This window comes from Rhipicephalus sanguineus, chromosome 9 (genome assembly GCF_013339695.2).
Source record: "Rhipicephalus sanguineus isolate Rsan-2018 chromosome 9, BIME_Rsan_1.4, whole genome shotgun sequence".
Lineage (NCBI taxonomy): Eukaryota > Metazoa > Arthropoda > Arachnida > Ixodida > Ixodidae > Rhipicephalus > Rhipicephalus sanguineus.
This window is the reverse complement of record NC_051184.2, coordinates 10620227-10645292: the sequence shown is the minus strand read 5'-3', so window position 1 is coordinate 10645292 and position 25066 is coordinate 10620227. Positions and strand designations below refer to the sequence as shown.

Genomic DNA, 25066 nt, shown 5'->3' with positions numbered 1-25066 from the left:
AAACATATTCTGTGCATTAGTCAAGTATGAAATAATGCGAGAACAAGACTTTTGAAAGCCAGCATGAGATAAACACAATGTAGGCTTCACCTACAGAACTTTAATCGAGTTTAACAGAGCAGCACATTTTTAAAATCTTATTGGCGGTAGCAGGAGTGCAGGACCTCTAACTTGTAAGCTTTTTGAATATATTGGTAAGAAAGCTGAATTTACACAATTCTCTGTTATGAATTTGTTTTCACCTATAATTTATACACATTTTAAGAGCTTTTAATTACACAATAGATGAGAGCTTCTTAGATGACTACGTGAAAATTTCAAGTAGCTAAAACGTTGCTTTCCAGATGTCCATTAAGCCTACACACAGGCCGACAATGCTAAGTGAGTGAAATTAATAATTTGCTCACCATGTATGCCAAAGATGCGCCACATGCTTCGATTCCAGCTGGCCCCATCACAGGTCACGGAGCCGACATACAAGCACGCTCGTTTAGCCAGGACGGTGCATTCAACTATGATCTTTGCAAGCGTAGCTGCTTGAACGTTGCCTTTCGAGGCAAGAATGCCAGGTATTTGCGTCCAACTCCCTAAAAAATGGGCAAGAACAATGATGGTGTAAGATTACCATGTTGCTCATGTCATGTGTTTGACAGTAGTCTCTTTTTAAAACAACTTACTAGTGTAGGGTTGAAACAGTACAACCATCCCGTGGTCTGCAAGCACACCCTTGTGGTTAAGAAGTACACGTTGCTGGGCTAGTCGGTTCATGTCTAAGTACCAGCCACAAAGTATGGCTGTTTCTTGCGTGAGGAAATAACGAGGGAAAGGGTCCAGGGGAGCGCAAACTTTCGACTGTTTATCCAAGAGAAAGTGCAACCAAATATATAGGCACAGACATGCGCAGCAAACTAGGCACAGATTCTGGGTAGAAGCGGGGACACCACGGCTGGAGAGTTGTTGGAGGCATATCATATCAAAGCACGAGGTTCCATGTGTATCAGTGACACTTCCTTGTCCCTTTCGCAGGCAGAGCGCAAGTTCATAGATCAGAGGTTGTGATTAGGGTGGTATGCTTTCACTAAAAGGTAAAGATGGGGCACATTTGCCGACCCACTGCAGTTCACATAAGTGTGAGCCGTGTTTGAATAAGATTCAGATTCTGGGTAGAAGCGGGGACACCACGGCTCGAGAGTTGTTGGAGGCATATCATATCAAAGCACGAGGTTCCATGTGTATCAGTGACACTTCCTTGTCCCTTTCGCAGGCAGAGCGCAAGTTCATAGATCAGAGGTTGTGATTGGGGTGGTATGCGCTCGCTGTGTGCCTAGTTTGCTGCGCATGTCTGTGCCTATATATTTGGTTGCACTTTCTCTTGGATAAACAGTCGAAAGTTTGCGCTCCCCTGGACCCCTTCCCTCGTTATTTCCTCGCGCAAGAAACAGCCATACTTTGTGGCTTGTACTTACCCTTGTGGTTACTGGTTGTGTAGTCGCCAAGATCCACGAAGCCTTCAATGTCACCTGAATTGTTCCAAAAGCACACTACAAATCATGCAGCATGTAGGCGGTTAAAATGCAACAAATTATATGTAATCATGCTTTTAAATGTGAATGGTAGAAACAATATAAAGCTACAAGAATGGAATGATGGAAATAGTGTTGAAACTCACCGGCTGCCTTCACATTTAGATGTTCTGAGAGCTTAATCTCGTCGAAAAGCAGGTCCCCATGACAACTGAAGGTGTCCATGCTTTTGGTCTTTTCACTTAAAGCTGCAAAAACTTTGCTGTTAAGACCAAAGCCACCCTTGAATCGTTGCAGATACTTCTGCAAGCAACTTCGCCCAGGCAGAATCAGAATACTTTGTTTCCGAAGATGCTCGTAGAGCTTCGGGCTTCACATTCTTATGAGCAAGCATTCAACAACCCACTCATCATCATGGGTCATGCCTTTGAGCGACTTTCGTCTTGCAGCCAGGAAACAAGTTCTCACAGCTAGCTGCTGCTTCTTCGGGAGCGACTGAATTTTTGCCTGTAGAGCTCTTCGCTAAGTGCACTGTTTTGTTCCTTCATTTGAGTCACTTGCTGCCATGGATGAATAACGCCATACTTACACTATAAAAGAAAAGGATTGTAGTACCAAAAGTGGAAAAAGCAGAAAGATAACACTTATTATTTGCAAAATTTTCGGATATCTCGTAACCGTGTAGTAGCTCTTATACCCCTGTCACACGGCAAATCTAATGTCATTTACAGCGAATGTCATTCATTTGTAATGTCATTTGTTTGCTGTCACACGGGGAAACTAATGCAATTCGATGAAAACATTTTCTGTCGAATGAGTTCACGATTACGAAACACATTCGCATTATGTTCGCATTCGATTTCGGACCGAATGCATAATCTCGACGCCAGGGACCTTTTAGGGAGGTGGCAGTTAACTTACGTACACGTAACTTTTGTAATTCGCAAATATTTTATTCTTTACTAGATTAACTTATTACTGGTTTGATGACGTGACAGCACGCGCAGAAGTTCCTAAAAGAAAGCTGCCATAGAGGAATGAAAGCTACTCTCAACTACAGCGGCTGGACACCGGCCATGTTTTATCTGTGCTCTGTTGTCGTTGTTGCCTGTATTGCGGGTTTTGATTCTCCAGTTGCACGAGTTTTGATGATCAAGGTGGTGACTTCGCAAATTACCTGCCGCCGTCTCATTTCTGCAGCCTGGGTTTCAGTCGTGCCCCCACTAGCATAGAGTTTCCTGACTCTGGCGCTGCGATCGTTCAGCCACCATGGGAATGATGGGTAGTACACGGATTTGCCTAATCTTCGTGCTTACGGCTTCGAACGCACCTATGGCTTTGTTTATTGCTGTGTTTTAGCGTTCATTTCAGATAAAAGAATAGACCGTTGTGAACTTCGGCACCAGATATTTGAATTGGTGAGCCTAAAAAGTTAAAGTGGTGAAGTGGAACTGCTGACTTTTGCTGAACTTCGTTTTGCGACAAAGCGGATGCAGGCGACGCGGAGCCGAACGAAGCCGAAAGTACGGAGTTTAGACAAATCCGTGTACTACCCACACGGTGACTGACTACCCGTCATTCCTATGCTGGCTGAAGCGCCATGTGTTGCAGCTCCCATAGACACTAGCGCCAGAGTTCCCTCTACTAAGTATTGTAGGAAACTCTATGCCCACTAGGGTGTCTTCACGCCCGGCCATATCGTCGGCTGGGTTATGGTCAACGCTACTAGAATAGAATCAGTTTTCAAACTTGTTTGTACTGCACGGAACCGTCACCATACTTGCTAGGTTTTGGCGCTGCAGTCGCGTCGGGCTTCAAAATACGGCGCGCCGCTGTAGCCAACGCTGCACAAGCGTTCGCATTCTCTGGCTGTGGCGCCGCAGTCCTATCTGCTTTTTGCAGCCTTTGTGGCGGCGTTTGATGCTACGACACATGATGCTACTGTGTTCGCATCATGTGTCGTCTGTTTGGGTGTAAGTATAATACCATGCCAACTTGTTGCGTGCCGGGGTGCGCGAGCGGATACCACAAGGATGCACGCAGCTCGGAGGGAGTTCTCGGACAGCTGCAAGCAGCTCGTACAAGAACTCTCCCAAAGTCAAGGTGATAAAAGCAGGTTGCATTTTTATTGCTGCATTTAATCGCACTTTGTGAGGGCACCCTTCATATGTAAACACTTTCATACGGGTAATAGGATTTCCTTGAAATGCTGAACACCACCGAAAGAACCAGCAGGCTGGACAACACCAGAATGTTTACTTCCCAAATGACTATGGAGTCTCTTAGAGTGACTTTGATGTCAGTCCCGGACATCATAACCTTCCTGCATAGCAAGAATGTACATATCATATGTGCTCACTGCAAAGCTGAACCAAGATCCCTTGGGGGTATGTGCCTATTTATTATTAACGCGGTTGTGAGTGAAAGATTTTGGCACTGCTTTGGCGCCTTATTTTGGCACTGCTTTGTAAACCCTCATTTGCCCAAGTTCTGCTTTTTTGCACAACATGCTAAAAAGGTTCCTTTTCTTCCCTGTTGGTAGCGTTCCTTTGGAGTGGTCAGCTTTGGTGGAGATGAATATCATCCGACCATAACACACTTCGGGCAGATATTCAGGCTTCTCAGCTTGTACGCGCCACTAAAAATGGCAACAAAAGGAAACTGCTCAGGCGAGGCATACCCAGTCCTTGTGGCAGTGCACGAAAGCCTCCGCAACGAGGTCATCACTCTTTTGAAGCCCGGGAGGAAGAGCTGAGCAAGGTTATTTCACAGATAAAATTGCGGGAGCCAATGACTGCTGATACACTTCAGCACAGTTACTGCCGCACGACTGCGAAAGCATGCGCTCTGTACTACCTTGGCGGTTATGTCGTGAAGAAGGCGCGAAACTTCACCAGTTGTGAAGATTGCTTGCAACTTGTATATCTGATAACCACGTACCAGCAGCAGCAGCCTTAACAGAGATGCGATCCTTTGTGCCTGGTGCACTGCAGCATCTATCAGGTGATTTGACAGCCATATGCTTAGCGGCACTGAACGTGTAATTAAAAAAAAAATGACCAAAGGTAACAAAGTGTTCAGAGATTTGTTCTGGACTGTTATGGGAGAGCTCTCTGGATGTCCTCCGACTCGGGTAGGATGCACTGAGCATTTTGAGGAGCTAAGTGCGCGAATAATCAAATTTTATTTGACCACACGGATGCACTTCTGTTCAAAGTTTCTTCACCAGCAGCGAGACTCTAGTGTGCCAGTGAAAGCTGCGAGAAAGTGTGTTAAATTGCTATGAAAAGGAGACTGTCAGTAACTGGGATGCACATGTGCATAATTTATTGTGGATGTATAACTGATAAATGTATAAGTGCATGTGTGTATAAATACCTGCAGGATGCATAACTTCAGGTATTCAAAATAAATAAACAAGTGGAGTAATACCGTCCGATCTGCTTTGAAATCGAGTGATTGAGTACTTGAAAAAAAAAAATTGTTGCATGTCACCCGTGCTTATGCAATAGAGCATACCATGTTTGCTGGCCATGAACGCATAAGTGTGTAAAAAAACTTAAAAACACTTCGCGCTATCAAGTGAAAAAACGCGCCTGCGCTGAGCGGACTACACCGCGCCGGCTAGAGCCCGATGCGATGGTCCCGCCATCTGGCGACAAACGTAGAAAAGGTGCCACCTGCGGAGCATGGCGGCAGCGGAGAGTTTGACAACGTACTGAATAACTTCGTAAAGTAGCGACATACGTGCATAAAAGCACGCCTCCTCTTTTTTTTTTTTTCTCCCTCCTCTGCCCTCCCCGAGGCTGACGCCGCGTCGGCATTGGCCAGCTGCCGTCACGTGGGACCGCTCGGAGCGTTCGTTTGTTTACAGTCGCTCGCGACTGCCATCTTTCCCAAGGTCGATTCAAATAGGTCGCGAAGCTTCGGGCGAAAAGCGGTTCAGAACCTATTGCCAACGACGCCAGCCAGGGGAATTATGGGTGCTGCGATTGAAGCGCGACTATGTTTGGAGGGAACAAACACTTATACCGAAAAACCAAGTTTTATTCAAGGGCGAAGCAATCTTGATATTTTACAAATTACATTTATTTTCGGAACAATATTATGTAGGTGCAATGTGCCAATAATCAGGGGCGTAGCCAAGGGGGGGGTTGGGGGGGTTCAACCCCCCCCCCCCGAAATTTTTTCAATTTTGCTTGCGTATATAGGCACGCACACATACAAACGCACGCACGAACATACATAAAGTATGGTTGAACCCCCCCCCCCCCCCCGAAAAAAATTTCTGGCTACGCCCCTGCCAATAATGTATGATAGTGTTTAATTATTACAAAAAAACCTTTTTCTTAGCGCCCCCTGAAGAGAGGCGCACGTCATTGTTATTCAGTGCAGCTCTTGCAGTGCATCGAAAGGCGCGCTCGTAAGTTCTTCTGCAACGACACGCCCCCTCACGTGTTCTGGTGTTTCGCACTTGCATGCGTTCTGTGAATTATTGTGGTGAGAACTTGATTTTGGTGTTCCCGAAGTGGCGAGGTGCGTTTCATTGTTGGTGAACGTGTTGGCTGCGGTGTTCAACGAGCAACGGCACGACGCGGCTAACATTTCACGCCGAACGCTTTCCCCGGTACGCGGAAACGATGTGGTGTTCCAAGGATGCATAGCAACACGCGTATGCCTGGCGAGCCCTCTCTTCTAGATAAGACACCGGAGCAACGGTTCGGAGTAGTGTGCTTGCTGGATTTTCATGGATCAGTATTCCTGCTGCCCGGTTTCCTTCGTGAACACGCAGTGCCTACCTTATTTTCTGCTATCGGTGAGCAGATCGCTAAGTTATCTGTCGCGCTACAATTCGCATGTTTTGATACGTTACACGTAAGTTTAATTTATCGGAACATAAGGCAAAACATAGTGCATATAGTGTACGCACTTTTTATACTTATTACGACATTTGTTGCGCTTTGTGTAGGGTGTGATAAAATTGCGTTATTGTGACCATTGAATAAAACTGAAATATCATTATTTTGGCGGGACCAGGCGTCATTTCTTCTCGTTAGAACTGAAGCACACATGCAAAGTGCTCTTTAAGTCCCCTGCGTATGTGCGAAGCAAATCAGCAACGTTGCAAACATGAGAGGTACGCTGCTGCCTACTTTATTCACGCTGTGGAAGATGACGCGAACGCAGAATAAAAGTTCCAAGAATAAGGTTTCCTAGTAAAACCAAAGCGAATTGAACAGCGGTACACTTAAACACCGCTGTTTAGTCACGGGTCGATATTAGTTTAGCTAGCGTTGGCTTCAAGCGCACTCGCCAAGGGCTTGCCGGCTCGCAGTAGCGCGAGTCCTTAGCGATCAGGGGCCTAAGAAAAATATTTTGAGGTCAAATTTCGCGCTAGTGACAACAAAATGACGTCACTTTTTTACCGGAAAGTGCATCACATCCGCTTTATTTTTTTGTTCTGCCGGAAGTGTTCCCTCCTCACACAGATGGCGCTAAGCCCCATGAGCAGCTGATGAGCAGCCATTTTTTGAACGTATGGGTGGTATGGGCTTCTATGGAAGCTTCGCTACCATTTACATTTACCTTGCCTTTCCTCTCGAAGCGTGGGCCCGCTGGTTCTCAGCGCATGTGTTTTATGGATACGCACTTTCCATTCCGCGTGCGTTGTGCTCTGAGATACCTTGCACACAAGACCGACGTCACGGTTGGTTGCCATGTGCTTCTGCTGCGCTTTCGGATGCCGAAACAAATCAAGTGAAGGGAAAAAGCCGTTCGTGATACCGTCCGGGAAGCGCAACGAGTTGCGAAGGAAGACTTGGTTACACCGAGTCGGAACTTTCGGCCGACGTTTCGACGCGACTACGCGAGGTAAGTTGCTATCCTCTCGCTATAAGTACTCGTCGAGGTTTGCGCAAATCGCTGCCTATAGACACGTCTCAGTTAATTGTGCAGTACGTCGCTATTCCTCACACGTTTTATTGCTGCTTCTGCGGAGTCTGTACTAAGTTTCTTTTCTTTTTTTTTTTTCAAGAATATGTTTTCTGCTTGACGTGATGCGCCTACTGGTTTGAGTTTGCGGTATTGGTTTGTGCGCCTAGCATGACACGCCGACTGACGATCGAAAATGTGATTGCGAAACTTCAGAGATTCGGCGGTTTTTTTGAAGAAACAAAGCTGCAGTGCGAAAGCTCACATTAGGAGTGGTACTCTCTGTTTGTTTTTGTTGCGTGCGTGTCTTTTTTTCCTCGAGCAAATAGCTTTCTCTGGCTCTTTTACGTCGAAAGACCCGCCGGTAGACTTGCGATAGAAGGTAGGTAGGCAAAGCGTGCGTGCCCAACCGAGTCGCAGGGTGAGTTCATCGTTTAGGAACCTCACGTATACGTGTTATTTAGCGCGAAGGTTTACGTGCCATTTCGTGTGGAAATTTATATCCGCGAGTGGCTTTCCAACGCGGTGGGGCAGAGGTTATGGTGCTCGGCTGCTGACTCGAAGGTCGCGACCGACCCCGGAGGCCACATTTCGACGGAGGCCAATAGCTTGAGGCCGGTGTGCCGTGCGATGTCAATGCTCGTTAAAGAACATCAGATGGTCAAAATTTCCAGAGCCCTCCGCTACGGCGTCTTTCATAATTATATCGTGGTATTTGGACGTAAAACCCCAGATGATATTATTATCCGCGAGTGGAGCTCTCGCGAAGGAAACGTTTACGGTGGCAGGCTAGTTTATTCGTTCACTTGCTCGTTCATTGAGCAGCGAGTATAGTTGTATGTCAAGTACGTCTACGAGGCGCGCTTGCGCACTATGCTTGGTGCATCTAAGCTCTTAACGAATGAACCAACGCTGTCTCGACTGGAAATGATGTACGCCTTCTGGCGCATTCTTCTTTCAATGAAGCTCCGAGCTGCTGCTTGCACTGACAGTCATTTTCTAAATAAATAATAGTCGCCACTCTTTAACTAGCATAATATCGCCAACACCCATTGCCCATGTGTTTCTTGCACTCTAAAAACTGTCCGCACCCTTTTTAGAGTCCTCTTGCCCCTCACCAATAACCATCGTCTGGCTAGTTTGCGCTTTCTTACTTGAATACTCGGCGCTCGCCACTTTCCTGTCAAGGATGCTTTTTAATAACACGCACGCCATTCGTGACCTGGAAGTACCGCGCGCCCGGCGATATTGCAAGGAAAGACACGCGAGATTGATGGTTATTGTTTCGTGACAGGTATACGCCCCATAGCACGCCCTTTTTGTGAGGTTGCTAAACAGTTAACAGGAAATAGCGAGGGCAGAGATTTAGTGAAAAAAAAAAGTGAGCCAGATGGTGGATATTGTGTTGTGGGAAAGAGATGCCTCAAATACAGCCTTTTCGGTGATTCCACTCCTGCGCAAAGTGCGCCAAATTGTATCTACTGCGCCATCCTGATAATATCGACGAAAATTGCGCCAAACTGCGCCAAAGTCTCGGATTTGGGGGCGTCTATCACCGGCAATCGCACCGCCGGCGCGTCAGAACATGTGCAGATTGATCTTGGGGCTGCCAAAGTCGCAACCATGGACTAAGAATTATTCCGCTGAATAAATAGCGCTCGCGCGTGCGTCCCAAGTAAGCCATGACGCCATACACGGTGCCGACGCAGCTTCTGTTCTGCAAGTCGGCTCGACAGCAAAACGCGCTCTCCGCAGAGGCTCGTGACGTCTAGGCCTATCGGAAACGAGAAAGTGCGACGGCCATTCATCGGCGGATGTCGTCTGTTTCAGAAAGGTTGCTGATAGCTCGTTTCAAGCGTCGCACGTCACTTAAGGAAAGCAATGTTCAGTAATAACTACATGCGTGCCGCTAAAATGTCTGTCACTTCTGTTTCTGGACATCGCGGAATGCAATCAGGGATCGCTAGCAGTAGATATATGGAACAATATCGAATTTTTCTTGCTTCGCGTTTATGGAAGAGCACGCGAACGGTGGGAACGCGTTGACACTTTTCCTCAGATATACTTTATCCATGGATCTTCATCCAGAAGAGCTTTTTCGTAATTCCTTCCACCAGCACATCCGAGTTTGTAATCACTCTGCGGTAAATACCCCGTTAAAGGCCCTGCCCTTTCGAGCTCACGTGCTAGGGTTCCAATTCGAATTTTTTGCTTGCTTTTTTTAAAATGTCATCTCATTAATAAAAACATATCTCCTGGTCGTATCAGCCGCAAATGCGCAGCTGTCAGTAGCGGGCCCGTCGCTGACAGCCCACAGTGAATCGGCTACGCCATGTTACACGTCCGCCCCTCGCTTTCGAGGGTCAATAGCTGACGGTTAAAAAAAACTCAGTTTTGCTTAAAGGCGAAGCAATGAGTGCAATACCAACAAATTGTATTAAACGAAGTAAGGCTAGCAGCTAACTCTTTTGGATCCGATCTCGCGTAACTCAACAAAACGCTGGTTTAAGGGAATATGGCCGCTCCAGGAACCGAAGCGTTTTCGTGCTCTGAGTTTTCTAAGCGCGAAGTAAGCGTTAAGAGCACAGCAAGTTTACGAGCCGTCTCCTGATGACTCGAGATAGCGCGCGCGCAAGCGACTGCGCCCGTCGAACGATATGGTGCCCCCCCCCCTCCGCTCCCCTAGCGTCCCATCATAGTCCCTCAATACTTTTTAGGGGCGAAGCTCCTTAAGGCGGCACCCGTTCGTCCCTCGTAGTCGTCGTGGTCGTAGTAGTGAGTAACAAGTCTTACGCTTTGACCTCCAAGGTGGTGCCGGTGGGAGATTTCTCCTGTGCGTTGTTGAACAATAAAAAATTCGCAGCGTGCGCGTTAACTAAAAGCCGAATTCTTCTGTCTCTCATTCCCCATTAGCAGCCATTGGCATGTTCCAGTAGGAAACGTTAGTAGAAGTAGAAGTGTAAGTGTTAGCTAAAAGCCGACTTCTTCTGTCTCTCATTGCCATTAGCAGCCATTGTTTACCTCCAAGGTAGTGCCTGGTGAGATTTCTCCTGTGCGTGATTAAACAATAAAAATTTTGTTCAAAACGCCGTTGATTGATGAAATAAACCAACGAAAGACGCCAGATGTTTTGTAAAAGCAGAACGAAAGAACGCCAGATGTTTTAGGGGCGAAGCTCCTTAAGGCGGCACCCGTTCGTCCCTCGTAGTCGTCGTGGACGTAGTAGTGAGTAACAAGTCTTACGCTTTGACCTCCAAGGTGGTGCCGGTGGGAGATTTCTCCTGTGCGTTGTTGAACAATAAAAAATTCGCAGCGTGCGCGTTAACTAAAAGCCGAATTCTTCTGTCTCTCATTCCTCATTAGCAGCCATTGGCATGTTCCAGTAGGAAACGTTAGTAGAAGTAGAAGTGTAAATGTTAGCTAAAAGCCGACTTCTTCTGTCTCTCATTGCCATTAGCAGCCATTGTTTACCTCCAAGGTAGTGCCTGGTGAGATTTCTCCTGTGCGTGATTAAACAATAAAAATTTTGTTCAAAACGCCGTTGATTGATGAAATAAACCAACGAAAGACGCCAGATGTTTTGTAAAAGCAGAACGAAAGAACGCCAGATGTTTTTCTGAAAGTGTAGTAGTAGTAGTTATATGTAGCCACCTCGCCCGATCGTCAACGGGCGAGGTGGATCGGCAACGGCGCGAGGACCCTGCCGTACGAGAGTTAAATCACACTGAAAGACATACTTTGCGGGCGATACACTGTAGTGAGCTTTCAACTTTTCGTCTTAATGTACGTGATAAAGAAATTATTTCTACGAAAAACGCAAGGCACACCTTGAGCAATATGTTTGGTTTTGGGACGCTAAATGGAACCATGAGGCGATGCGAAGCCGGAGCACTTGCACGATCGCGTTCCGTTGGCTTTCGTTGGGCATGCTACCGACCTCGCGTCGTGGAACGCGCGTCCTGTCTTCCCTCTAGCCTTGCCTTTAATTCGCACAGGGCGAGCGGGGAATGCGGTCGCTCTTTCGCTCGGGAGCGGACTTCTTCCTTGCATTTCACCGATCACAAGTGATAATGAAGGGACCACGTAAACCAACAGTACAATAAAAGTTTGATGTTTAATATATACACGATGTTTCACACTCTTTATATTATGTACTGGGCGCATTTCACGGAAGAGTTTCACGGTTTACAGATGATTCCCTCCGTAGCTTCGCCCCACTCATCATCATTCACCCCGTGGATATGCTGTGATTTTTTTAGTCCCTCAATACTTTTTTTTCTGGTCACGAAACTTCGGGCCAAGCTTGGTATAAGGACAAAGCCTCCCGCCAGGGGGTGTTGCTGCAGACAAGGGGGCTTTCATCCCGGCCGCTTAAACGGTTTTTTTGGTGAGTGAAGAGGTTTCCGTGACAGAGACTCGCTCTGGTGGCTTCACGGACATGTTTCCGTGGGTTTTTTTATATACTGATCACCCATCGCGTATAGGCAGCGTACTCGTACCTGCGCGTAGCGGCCATACATGTCTGTTCGGTTGCGGCAGTGCTCTATTCCTTTCGATCGCGGCGAAATCGGCGTGCAGCCAAGACTGCTTGGTCATGCCTTTTTGACGCTTTTTATTTTCCTCGAGGCTGTAGCCGACGTCCGCGGAAGAACCGCGACCAATATTGCCAGTACACAGCTGTACGCACGACGCAGTTCCCAAGCGCTGCACACAGCCTCCTCTGTTTGGCAAGTTTTGTCCTCAGCCTTGTTTACCGTCGGCATACTTTCTGCACAACAAGGGGAAATCACAAAGGTTTACAAAATCCATCAAGTTTGCTCAACTTGCGTTATAATCAGCGTGCCAAAGAACACAGAAGAGCAAGCCGCGTAAAACTGCAATATTTACCGTCATTTACTGCATCCAATTCGTCGGAGACGTCCACGCGGACTCTGCACAGCATTTCTCCCACTGGACTCCTCCGAAGACTCCCGACGACGCTTGACCGGCTGCCCGTGTGACAACTGCCGAGGTGCCGGCCTCTTTTTGGCCGGGAGACCTTCAAATAATCTAGGTATAGCGCCGGCCATCAGCTTCGCTCTTTCGAGCGGCAACCTAATAATGGTGCCTTCGCACCATCTTCGCGAATAATGACCTCGTTATAGAAATGTTTTAGGGGCGAAGCTCCTTAAGGCGGCACCCGTTCGTCCCTCGTAGTTGTCGTAGTCGTAGTGCGTAACCAGTCGTAACGCTAGTACCAGATCTTGACCTCCAAGGTGGCGCCGGTGGGAGATTTTTTCTGTGCGTTGTTGAACAATAAAAAATTCGCAGCGTGCGCGTTAACTAAAAGCCGAATTCTTCTGTCTCTCATTCCCCATTAACAGCCATTGGCATGTTCCAGTAGGAAACGTTAGTAGAAGTAGAAGTGTAAGTGTTAGCTAAAAGCCGACTTCTTCTGTCTCTCATTCCCATTAGCAGCCATTGTTTACCTCCAAGGTAGTGCCTGGTGAGATTTCTCCTGTGCGTGATTAAACAATAACAATTTAGTTCAAAACGCCGTTGATTGATGAAATAAACCAACGAAAGACGCCAGATGCTTTCTAAAAGCAAAACGAAAGAACGCCAGATGTTTCTAAAGCAAAACGAAAAGACGCCAGCTGCTTAACGAAAGACGCCAGAAGTTTTCTAAAGCAATGGTTTTCTAAACAATGAAAATTCACAGCGTACATGTAAAATTAAAGTGAGCTGCAAGTCGTCATAACTCATCGAATCTTTAGTATAAACGCGCCCGATCTCACGTCGGTGATGATGTACTGGGCAGAATTCACGGAAGATTCACGGTTTACCGATGAACCTCCGCAGCTTCGCCCACTCATCATCATTCACTCCGTGGATATGCTGTGATTTTTTCGCATACTCGAACGTTTGGTGAATTGAACGAGAATGTGCCCGTTTCTTTACGTGGTATCGCCCGCTTCCACTGCTCACGGCTTTCGGGGTCGCTGGGGAACACAAACGACGATACTTTTTGAGCGGTTGTGACAGGGCAGCACACAGCATGTCTTTGTCATCGTTCGTGAAGCTGCCGCTAACTGTTTGTCGCATACAAAAATGGTCACAGGCACAAACAGCACCGCACACACGCGAAAAACGACGCAAAAAAAAAAAAAGCGAACACAGCACGCCGTCGCCGCGCTGGCGTCGACGAGCGCCTTTTTCGCCGGAGCGACCGTGCGGCACGCAGGACGTCTTCAGCATCGTTCGTCACGCTGCCGCTAATTATTCGTCACGTTTGAATACGATAAGACGCACAGAAAGCACCGCACACACGCGTTACAGCACGACGCACAACAACAAGCACACCACGCCGTCGCCTCGCTGACTGCTTCGACGAGTGCCGCGGGTGCCCCCCTAACACTGGTGGCGCCGCCCCGCGGTCAAAGTTGGCGACACACAAAGCTCTCCCATAGAATGACGGGGAAGTTTCGTGACCAGTAAAGAGAGAGAGAGAGAGACTGGACTGGATGCGCGGCTATAGCACTGCACCACCTAGACGGGACTGTACATACTCACCTCCCTTACTTACCATCGTGACCAGTAAAAATTATTGAGGGACTATGGTCCCATCGTGCTCCTTCTAAAGACGGGCGGGGCGTTTCCTCTCTGTTTGATGAACAATCGACGGCAGGCCCGCACGCGGGAAGATGTTATCTCATGCGCTCTCCGTGCGACGGAGACAGACGGCCGGCTAGTTTAATCTCCGCTTCAGCCACGTTCGTCACCAGCGCTCGCGAGCTTTTACCCGCGCCTAGAATGCGCGAGGTGATGTTATTAATTTGGACTTTATACTGAAAATTACGGCGACGGCAAAAATCCGCCGAGAGTGTCCATATACAATCAAAAATAAAAAAAAATGAGGAGCCATTTCACTCTGTGAAGTGGATGATAAGCGAAGCTGTATTCAATACGCAATATTAATGAGAAAGCCTTAGATGATTTATCAAACACGAAAATTGACCGTCGGCAGCGTCAGTTGATTGATGCAAAAAATAATCATCACGTGATGGCGTCATCATCACAACATACATCGTCAAAACTTGTGACGTCATCATGGCGTCATATATCGTGATGTCACGTGATGACGTCATCACATGACATCGTCGCTTTACACTGCTTCCGTGATCGGTGCGCCGATCATTGAGCTAGTGCAAAACCAGGTGAGGTGCAGAAAGCTTGCAGATAGGGAGGGGGAGGATCTACCCGTCGATCGAGAGGAAAAAGAACCTGGGTTTTGCCTTGGAGTCGTCTTAGGGGAATGCATTAGGGACAGTGTGACTCTTTAGCATTGAGGCACTATTGTACGCCACGGCGTTTGTCTAACACGTCTGCTGATAACCAGATAGCTGTATGTAGAGTGTTATTTCATAAAGTGCAATTTTATTGATCCGGTATTCTATTTATTTGCTAGTGTCGAAAATAATCGCTGAAGAGGTTAATCCAGAATACTCAACTGCATGAGCCCTTATTTTTTCATTAGCGAGTGAAGTATGGAGTTCTCCTGAGATGATTTTTTCCATGAGATTTGCAATGAATCGAAATATTTCTAGCTTTTCATCAGAGCCTCATAATAATATTCAGGTGCTTGAATGTTAATGCAATATGCTTCTGTAGTGCACTCCAGGATGTAAAATTTGCTGCTCCAGAGTGCTCCCAGATGCAAAATTATCTGCTCCAAAGTGCTCCAAGATGAACATTTTTGCTGCTCCAAAGTGCTCCAAAACGGAAATTTTGCTGCTCCAAAAATTGCTCCAAATCAGAAGCCCTCGGTAGCATCACTGCCTTTTGTATTGCAGTGTACAATGCTACATAATACAGGCACGTATAGCCGCGTTAACTATATTTACCCAGCCAATACTTCGGAACGGCTACCTCTAGTGCGTACTGGCAGCTTCAGTGCGTCGTTGGTATGCGCGGCGAATTCGCCTTCCGGGGACGACGGGTACAACGCATAGGTTTCAGAAGGCTTCATGTAGAACGGGACAATAACGTTCGACATCCCACATGTCCTTTACAAACGTGTCCTAACATCTCCTAAATAACATATAATTTAAAAAAAAAGATACCAAGAGCTAGAGACGGCGAGTGCGAATTAGTCATTCGAAAATTTCAGAGTACCGCAAAGGTCAACGTTACTAGAACAAACTCAGTTTCAAAGCTCCGTATCTCCGGCAGCGGAGGAGGGTGGTCCGAACGGCGGTCGCGAGAACTAGCGGCGCTGCTGTTCCGTCTTGTGCCACTATCGGCGCGTCGTCTGCTGCCACGGCATAACGCTGCGGTCCGCCGCGCAGTTGCTCGCGGCAACTTTCTTATTTTACTAGTTAGGTGGATACTTAGGTGGATATGCATAAGGTCGTCTGTATGCATTGGCCCGCGTGCGTTGTTCATTGATTGGCTAAGAATCGATGTTCGGTCTATATTGCCACGCCCACTTCTTGCTTTATTTTGATGTATTCGGGTTTGTCTAGCAAGGACAGTTATCAACGCTCGACGCTGTCCGCGAAGCAGTGTTCGAGAAGCTTCGCGATTGTAATAGATCGTTTTGGTAAGATTGCGCGCTACACGCGAATGTTCCAGCTTTGTCGAGAGATAACGCCGCCACCAGCGATATCGCTGGAAAGTTCGATAGCGCCTGTATAAAAGCCGACGCGCTTGACCGCTTGTCAGTTGATCGACGGTCGACGCTTTGTTCGCCGCTATCAGTGTATTGCTGCAGTTTGACTTTGTTTCGCGGGCACAAGTTCGGCCAAACAAAGAGTTTCATCTTGGACCTGCTGACTGCTGCCTTCGTCGACGTCACGACCCTGTGACAATATTTGAGCTGTCTACATTGCGCTAAACTTCCAAGCACAGGAGTTTCTAAGCGAATGAGGGTTTTCAGAGTAATTTTTATAACTACCACCACAATTTTAGCCGCTGCCGTCTTACCTAGACCAAGAACAACCCAACACGTTTGTAAAAGCCTTTATAGTGCACAAAGAAGCGTACTTACTCGAGATACAAAAACGTTCTAGAAAAACAGTACTCATGTTTCTACAATTTATTGAAAAAAAACTTTCTCGAAAAACATCACCAATGCTTTGCAATGTTTACAAGACACGTTTTCGCGACGGTTAAAGGGATACTGACCCAAAATTGGAAAATTTTACGGGAACTCGGTAAATGAAATCTCAGTGTGCGATTACATCGAGTAGATGTCGTCTCTGAGCAATTATTTCAGCGGATAGTTGTATTTTCGGTGTCTCATCTTTCTACTTCGCATCCTTCTACGGTGCCTTAAACAATTCGAACAGATCGGCCGTGATATGAGCACCCAGCAGTTATTCGCGCGTACTCTGTCGCTAGAAGAGTCGTCAGTATTCAACTTCAGTTTTTCAACTTCACCGAGCAGATGTTTCATGCCAATAATATATCATTTTGCCGTCCTTTGAGAACATTTTGGGGTACTTTGAACAAAATTGAGATTCGGGTTTTTTTATTACACATTTTTGAATCGAGGAGCACTTTTGTCTTTTTGGTGTTTCGAGCATGAAAATTTATTACATTGAATATTATTAGAGAAAAACAAATGCAGAGGTTCATTATTCACACAAAGGCCTATTCATACTGCAAATATGAACAAGCTAAGATGTTCACAGAAGTAGCCATTGCGTCCCAAGTTTGACTGATTTTCACAAACGCAGCGTTTTTCGTGAATTTTTAAAAAATACATAATTTGCTCAGAATTCCATGAAATGATAAGAGCTATTTCCTCTTTACTTCTACTTCCCCTAAAAAGAAAGATATTTGTAACATATAGCTTCAGTAGCTGCCAGCATGGTTGCGAATTTACGAAAACGCACTCTTCGTAAAATGGTCGTCGTCGACCGGCGACACTTGTCGAATTTTCATGTGTTGAAAAATTTTTATTTCAAAACAAATTGCAATTTCGGGCTATGCAGTCATATGTGCAGACCATACAGAAATATCAGGAAAATCGGAAACATCAAGTATACACCTTTTTATCTTTCGTGGAATCGACCTGTCGCGGGTCACAAACGCACCTGGTCCATTAATAAAATACGCGCGTACGGGCCGTATATTTACGAGTGCTGGTATGATTGCAGACATCTAAAAACTTAACTGAGAATCATTCAGGGTTCTTCTTGATGTTGCCGTGGCCCTTAAAAACAATAAATGAAGATGCACGCCAGCTTTCTTTTGTCGCATGCTAATTTTCCATGCTTTCTCGTGATACGGTATTTCGGATGACGAATATTTTTGGTGGTCCCGTGAGATTCGTATCACCGAGGTTTCACTGTGGTTGGATTTCGGGCTCTTGTTTGGCCACAATGTTCCACTTGGACCTGCAGAGGGGAAAGATTATTTGCAGTACGTTCCACATGGATCTCCTTTGCGCATGCGTGGTCACACCTGGCAACCATGGGCAGCGCGCGCTGGCACCTAAAGTCTCTAGATTTTTTCCCTGTTCTTTCGACTTCACTGGCACCCGCCTCACGCAAACGCCTGGCCTTTGAAAATATGGGCCGCGCGCGCTAGCAGACGCCGCACGCCGACGGCTATAAGGACCCAAATAAAAATGTCGCTCTACAACAGCCGAAATCAAGCTTAGAATAATATGAAAACTTGGGGACGAAGGCTCCCACGCGGGCACATTTGAAAGAAGTATTGGGCGTGCAGCTCGATGGGCGATTATATGCGCTTCACGCAGGCATCCGCAGCGGCCCGCGACCCATGCATCTAGCTTCATGAAAATATTAAGGGTCTGTGCTTGTGCTACTTCATTCCATCTGATGCAGATGTTACTTCAGTACATTTTAAAGGTGAAAACTTCAGCGCTAATAGGACGGAACACGCGCACTGCGCCAGGACTCGTCTCATCTCTTTGTAATTCGTCCTCGTTTGTGCTGAAGTTCTTACCTGCTAAGTTATGCAGCAACTAGGCCTATTAACGTGAGCGTTCGAACGGGTTGGTAATTCATCTAGAACATCATCTTGATGGCTTTCACCTTCCAGTCGTCTCAGGCAAATGCATAAGGGACCCTGAGTTTTTATTGTACTTCAGTACAGGCCATTTCATTGGGGCATCTTAGCACCTCCGTACGGTAAACGCCATAAGTACGGCAATATCTACCGCACGCAAATGTCAGTCGCTACTAACAAGTCCCGCAGGTGCCTTACATCTTCTTCAGGTGCTGTCGCCACTGCAGGCTCCACAGTGACCCGCGCCGCAGGAAAAGTGGCACGGAATCTGCCCTCAACAAGTGCTGAGCGTAGTCGCAGCAGCGGCAAAGCGGCACTACCCCTACGCTCAGTATATTCTAGGGACCGTACTACCGCACTACCATACACCCGACGTGCCTGTGCTTGGCCGCGCCAGAGAACATCTGGCCGCGCTCGCAAGGCGCGTGTCTCCGTTGCTAGGCGACGGCCACGCATGCGCTAAGGAAACCCATGTGGAACGTACTGCAAAGAACCTCTCCCCCTGCAGAGAGCGTCAATGGGTATCCAATCCGCAGCTGGTCGTCAGCAGGTCGTCAAACGGGTGGTACAAGCCACCAGAGTAGTCTGGTAACACTTGTCTCCCCCTCCGTGCGCCTAGTCCGTGTGAGTGGGGGACATTTATGGATAATTCTCCTCGCGAGCTGACGTCACTAGGCTCCGCCTTTATCCTCCGAGAATTTCTCTTTTCTATCACCTTTCACTTCCCCTTTCCCCTGCACAGGGTAGCCAGCCGGTCTGAGAACTGGCTAACCTCCCTGTCTTTCCGTTTTTCTTCTCCTCCTCCTTCTCTGGGCTGTTGTAAATCTGCATGACCCCCCTAAAATGCATTGCGGAGGCCGTGGCGTCAGCCTTTCTACGTCAGCCATGTTTTTTTTCTAACGTGCGACGGTTTTCGGAGTTGCGCGTTCGTGTAGAGCAAATGGTACGGCTGGGCAAAATGATATCATCGGTGTCGCACTGCTCTGGGCAACACGCGAGGTTTTGATGACAAGCCGCGGCAGCACAATAGGTGCAATTGCACATTGTGTTAAACCTGCATTTGTGTCGTCTTTACATGTGAAACTCTGCAAGGCATATATTTGTGATTGCTGCATCTCAGGCTCAGCAAAATTGATTTTTTTTTCACGCAAGAGAAAAAACGTTTTTCAGGTTGCCGTATTAGTCGCGCATTCTTGTGGCATTTTCAGTGTAATGTGAATCCTTCAGTAACTATGCCTTGTATAAAAGGTCGAATTTCAGTTTAACAAAGTTTCGATATAATGAAGTAAAGTGCCGCTTTTACCAACTTCACTATATTGAGATTTAACTGTACTCTGTACTATTCAAATGGGATTAACTCATTTTTATTTTTCAACGGGCATACTAGAGAGTGACATCATCGAGCGACATGGTGTCTACCCATATTGACATAAAACAAAGTTCTGTGTCACTCAGGGAATTTGAGCAATAACACTCAGGGAAAACCTGGAAAACTCAGGGAACTTAGAAATGTCAACTTGGTAGACACCCTGAATATCTGACGAAAGGGGCAACAGCTTCGAGGGTATACAAAATATTTAGTGAAATATTTGACGAAATTTACTTTTACTCAGTTTTGTATTATAGTAACCTTGTAGCCATAGGCGTGCGTGCGCACAGGAGAGGGGGGGGGGGGGCGCCACTCATCCCAGGGAGGCGACAAGTAAGCGTCGTGCCTGCCATGTAATTTTCATGTGCCGGTATAGTATGACCATCCAGGCTCTTAACAATGGCGGTCGAGCATCCCTGATATGTTACATTCCAAGAACGGTTTACTTGCCACCTTTGGCTCCGTAAAACCCGGGGCCAAAGGAAGGCTGCTGTGAGCAGCAGGTCATTGCTTCATTATCATTTTTGCATCCATTGCGAAGGCTCTTTTCTGTCGGACTCGTCCATTGGGGGGAGGGGGAAGGAGCGCTACAGTGAAACATGACCCCCCTTCCCTCCCTTGATGGAGAACTCTGCTCACGCCTACGCTTGTAGCCCAACTCCGGGAAACGAGCCGAACTAAAGTGACGCAATTTGCAGTCTAGCATTGCGTAGTCTATCTAGCCTAACAATCTGCTGCAATAATGTTTGGCACGTTCCTCACAGAACTAAGTGCATTCCGTCCGGTAGCAGTTAATGATAAAGCCCCTTTCTTTGGATAACTGTGCGTGGCGGTATGTCCATGCACAGTTCGATATTACTTCCATGTATGCTTGTTTTCCGTCTTTCTCGTATGTGGTGCGCTGCTTGGGAGAAACATATCTCCTAGCTATGTTTATGTAATTTTCTCTGCTCATATATATCAACTAACGCAAGTACGCATGCTTCTGTACCCTAAGTTTGTATCTATTAGTAGTATATTAAATTTTCTTCGGTACGCAGAATAGATGTATTGAACAAAACTGTCGGTATTTAAAAAAAGATATGTTTTTGGGCCCTTTAAATGGACACTAAAGGGAGAACCAATTTTCCGGATATTAGTAAAGCACAATTTCAAAATACTGAGAACACTATTGTTTTCGCGAGAAGACGCTTGGTAAGCGGAAAAACGCACAAAAAGAAAATACGGGTGGCGCGCCACATTCCCGCGCCAAACGCGGTGACGTCATAGATTTTGACGGCTTCTACTAGGTCATACGTAGGTTCTAATCGGTAAAAATGATGTATTGTCCTCCGAGCGAGCCGTAGGCTGAACATACCAAGTTTCAGGAAATTTTCGTTGAGCCGATGTCGCCGGTGGGATGCATATGAAGGACCGCTGCTCTGACTCTTGAACCCTATGTTATTAACATTCTGAACCCCTGCAATTGTACATATGTAGCATAAAATTGAGTCGAATCTTCTGCTCCGCGTATTTCATCTGTTTGTTCTCTGCGCCCCCCCCCCTTTTTTTGCTCTCTCTTTCATTAAGCGAGAGGAAGCTATTCACGACTACCGTTAGTATAGTGTGACGGCGTACACATTTTGAGCTGAAGGTAACATCGAGCCTCACCGATGGAAGTGGGGGAAATGTGCGAGGATAATGTAGACGAACAAATTAACATAGAAAACAGTAATGCCATGAGGATCGAAAGTAATGTAAAACAAGGTATCGTGGAAAAACTAGCAACTTATAAAGTGCCAGCCACGGCTGTTCAGGACAGTTATAATGTTGGAAGCGCCATGATCCGAGTTAGATCTCAAAAGATACTTGTCCGGCACTGGAACCGCTAAGCGGTGCACATTCACTTTCGTCCCTTGTATGTGGTGTTGATGACAGTGTTGCCCTCTCTCTTATTGGCTGCTGTATTCTGAAGTCTGCCAGATCTCAAAAGACACTTGTCCGACACTGGAACCGCTAAGCGATGCACATTCACTTTTGTCCCTTGTATGTGGTGTTGATGACAGCGTGTTGCCCTCTTTCTTATTGGCTGCTGTATTCTGACGTCTGCCGTCCTGAGTGTCCCTGCAACTGTTTGCCACTGATGCGAATGCCCAATGGTCCGCCTTTCGCCCCGTGGTGATGTGGAATACTTCAAGTTGTTGTCGAGTCCCTCCATCAGGCGCCGGTCCTCTCGACATGAATGCCACGTCTAGAATGCGCTTCGGCGGTCGCACCTTCGGCCAGCGACGCATTTGTGCGAAGCATTCGCTGTCTGGCACATACGTAGCTACCTTACCCGCTTGTTCAGTCAACCTGGTCGTGCTTATTGCCGCCCATTTGCTTAGCAGTGACTTGGGCGTAAAAGAGCACCTCTCGACTGTGTACCTACGGATCACACGTCACGCCGCCAGGGCGGACTCACTGAAGGAGATGGCTGTTACGACTTCTGTGACGGGTTCGCGGCTGGCGGGTGGCTTGTACACGGGCTGCGGTTGCGGCGTGGTTCGCGCCACCAGCTTGTTAACGTCCGTGAAAAACTCGAAGGGAAAGCCCCGGTCTCGGCCGTTGCCAATAACATTTTCCTTGACGTCTGCGGCTGTGGTAGATGGCGTCGTTGATGTTGTCGTACGCGGTGTACCTGCTGTCGCCATGACTGAGGAACCGATCTTGTTGCTAAAGACGCGCACTACGGTAGCGGGTCGAGGCGTTGAGGTGGACGTCGTCGGGCGCAGCCGCTCCCAGCTGAAGGGCGTTGTTGCACTGAGCTTCAGCGTCGCTGTAGTAGTCGATTTAGAGGAAGAGTTAGACGACTTGTTCGGCAGAGACCACATCTGCGTAGGTCTTGGCAGTGTGGGACTGGCCAACGTAGGCTTCGCTGGCACGGACATAGGAGGTGCACTGGTGGTCCACCCGCCGAACCAACTGAACGTGCGGTTGTCCTTAACGGGCGGTGACCTTGTTGTGGTGCGCGGCGTGGGCCGGCGTCTACGACTGTTCTTTTTCCTTGGCGGCGGGCGCTTCACGGGCAACCGCGCGGCAGCTTGTCTGATTGGTACCATGGGAGGTGGCGCGGTCTGACGTGGTGGCAGCAGTGGAGATGCGGCCTTCTGCCGGGGTGCCGCCACCATTACAGGTGACGCCGTCTGTCGGGGCACTATAGGTGGCGTGCTCCGACCTGGTATCACATGTGGTGGCGTGCTCCAACCTGGTATCACGTGTGGTGGCGTGCTCCGACCTGGTATCACATGTGGTGGCGTGCTCCGACCTGGTATCACATGTGGTGGTGTACTCCGACCTGGTATCACATGGGGTGGCACGAACATTGTGTCCGACAAATACGAGACGCCCAGCTGAGACCATGGTCGCAGTTCAGGGGAGAATGGAGGCGATGGTGCCCGCGGCTGGAGGAAATGATCCGGACGTGGCATGGGCCGGCTGAACGCGTGCCCGTGGGGCCTGGGTTCAGCCTGGAAGGGCGCTGGGCTTTTGGCTGGTGGCAGTTGTAGTGAAGGCCACGAAGATGGATCGGGTGGAAAGAATCCCCTGAGCGGGAAGTGGATACTGGGCAACCAGCCACTTTCTTCTTCCCTGGGAGGCGGAAGGCGCAGCGGCTGCCGCTTGAAAAGCCGCGACAGCAGCAGCTGGCGTTTTACACGTGTTGAGCGAGCCCTTCTGCTCGACGACGACCTGTGGCGGAACTCGAAGTATCCTGAGGGGGTCTTGTAGTAATTACCTGCTGGTCGCCCCAGCAGCACTTGGGCCATCGGTTGCCATGGGGGCCTCGGCGGCTCGTAGTTGGCTGGCTCCGGCTGGTAATAGAACGGGCGGCCCAGCTCGTTCGGGTCATACACCACAAATGAATTGGCTCCAGAACCATCGCCGCGAGGTTCCTCGTAGGTGACTGCGCTCTCGTGGGAGCGAAGGTTATGGAAAAGCGCGTCGCGATCGAACAGCGGTTCTGAGGGCTGCCAGCCGCCGTCTTCCTGGTGCTGTATGGGCTGAGACCAGTGTGTCTCGTTGCTGAGCCATTGCGTCTCATTGCCTTCGTCATCCAGCCACTCCTCCTCTTCGTCGGTCGGCGGAGCGGTAGTGGTGCTGCGCGGCTTGCCGAATACAGCCGCGGTAGTGGTCGATGGCGTCCTGCTGGGCGGCGGAGTCGTCGTCGTTCTGGGCGGCCTGGTCACCGGCTTGCGCAGTCGCGGTGTGGTCTTGCTAATGTTGTAAAGACTCTCCGAATGGGGGCACATTTCCAGTGCACCAGCCTCGTAGTCGCACATGAGAAGCCGTTGGTTGAAGGTGGACTTTGGCGGGCACACGAAGGAGTAGCGGTCACCCTGCGCGCCGCAGTAGTGGAAGACGCTGCAGCGCAGCTCAACGTCCGCATAGTAACCGGTCTCTCGACCTTGGCAGCTGAACTTGACATCGGGCAACTGGAGTGGTGGCGGCGGCTGTGTTGTAGCGGCGGCCAGCGCCAGCAGCAGCGGCAGACACGCGGCGGTGACCGTCATGCTAGTGGCACAAGCGGCGCATCCCAACACGGCCGCCAGCCCGCTCCTGACCCAGATGGCAGGCTCAGCCGACGACCGCGACGAGGAAGTGGAGCGCGAAGCGGGTCACGTAGAGCGCCCGCTCTGCTTCCGGAGAGCTGCACATCTTCGCCGCGCTCTTCTCCCATGCGTGAAATCGCGGCGGAATTCTCGGGCCGCGCGCTTCGTCGCTTCTCCGAGGCAACGGCTCACTCTGATTTTAGGAGGCGGAAAGGAAAGGCAAATAGAGCCCCTCTCCGTTATGTTTCTCCTCGCCGCCAAGACGGCGAGTGCCGGTGCAAACATTCGGAGCATCTCTGGTCGTACTAAGCCTCCATTTTCGGCAGACACGTATCCGGTTTACCGGGCTAAGGTGTCTACTGGGTAAACATTCCTTTCACATATACATATGCTTAACAGAGAGGTTTCTTGGCAGCTGGTTAATTATGTACTCCATTTGTAAGCTTCACAAAGTTCACCTTATGGTCGAAACTTGATTTAGAAAGTCGTATACAATTAGCACGCCTACGTAACAAATATGCGGCTTTAGTTATTTTAGACATCGCTAAATCATATGATACCGTAGAACATGGCATTTTAATAGATCGATTGTATCCCTCAATTTTCCGATGTACATAATAGCGTGTGCTCGAAAATTTCTTCTGGGCAGAAAGCTT

General features: G+C 48.3%; 1 protein-coding gene across 1 annotated transcript; it reads right to left on the bottom strand.

Moving 5' to 3' along the window:
* Positions 1–22262: 22262 nt before the first annotated feature.
* Positions 22263–24400, bottom strand: LOC119404345 (uncharacterized). The gene has a single exon (XM_049419356.1). It carries the CDS (start codon positions 24369–24371, stop codon positions 22263–22265), a length of 2109 nt encoding a protein of 702 aa, XP_049275313.1. The 5' UTR covers positions 24372–24400.
* Positions 24401–25066: the final 666 nt, after the last annotated feature.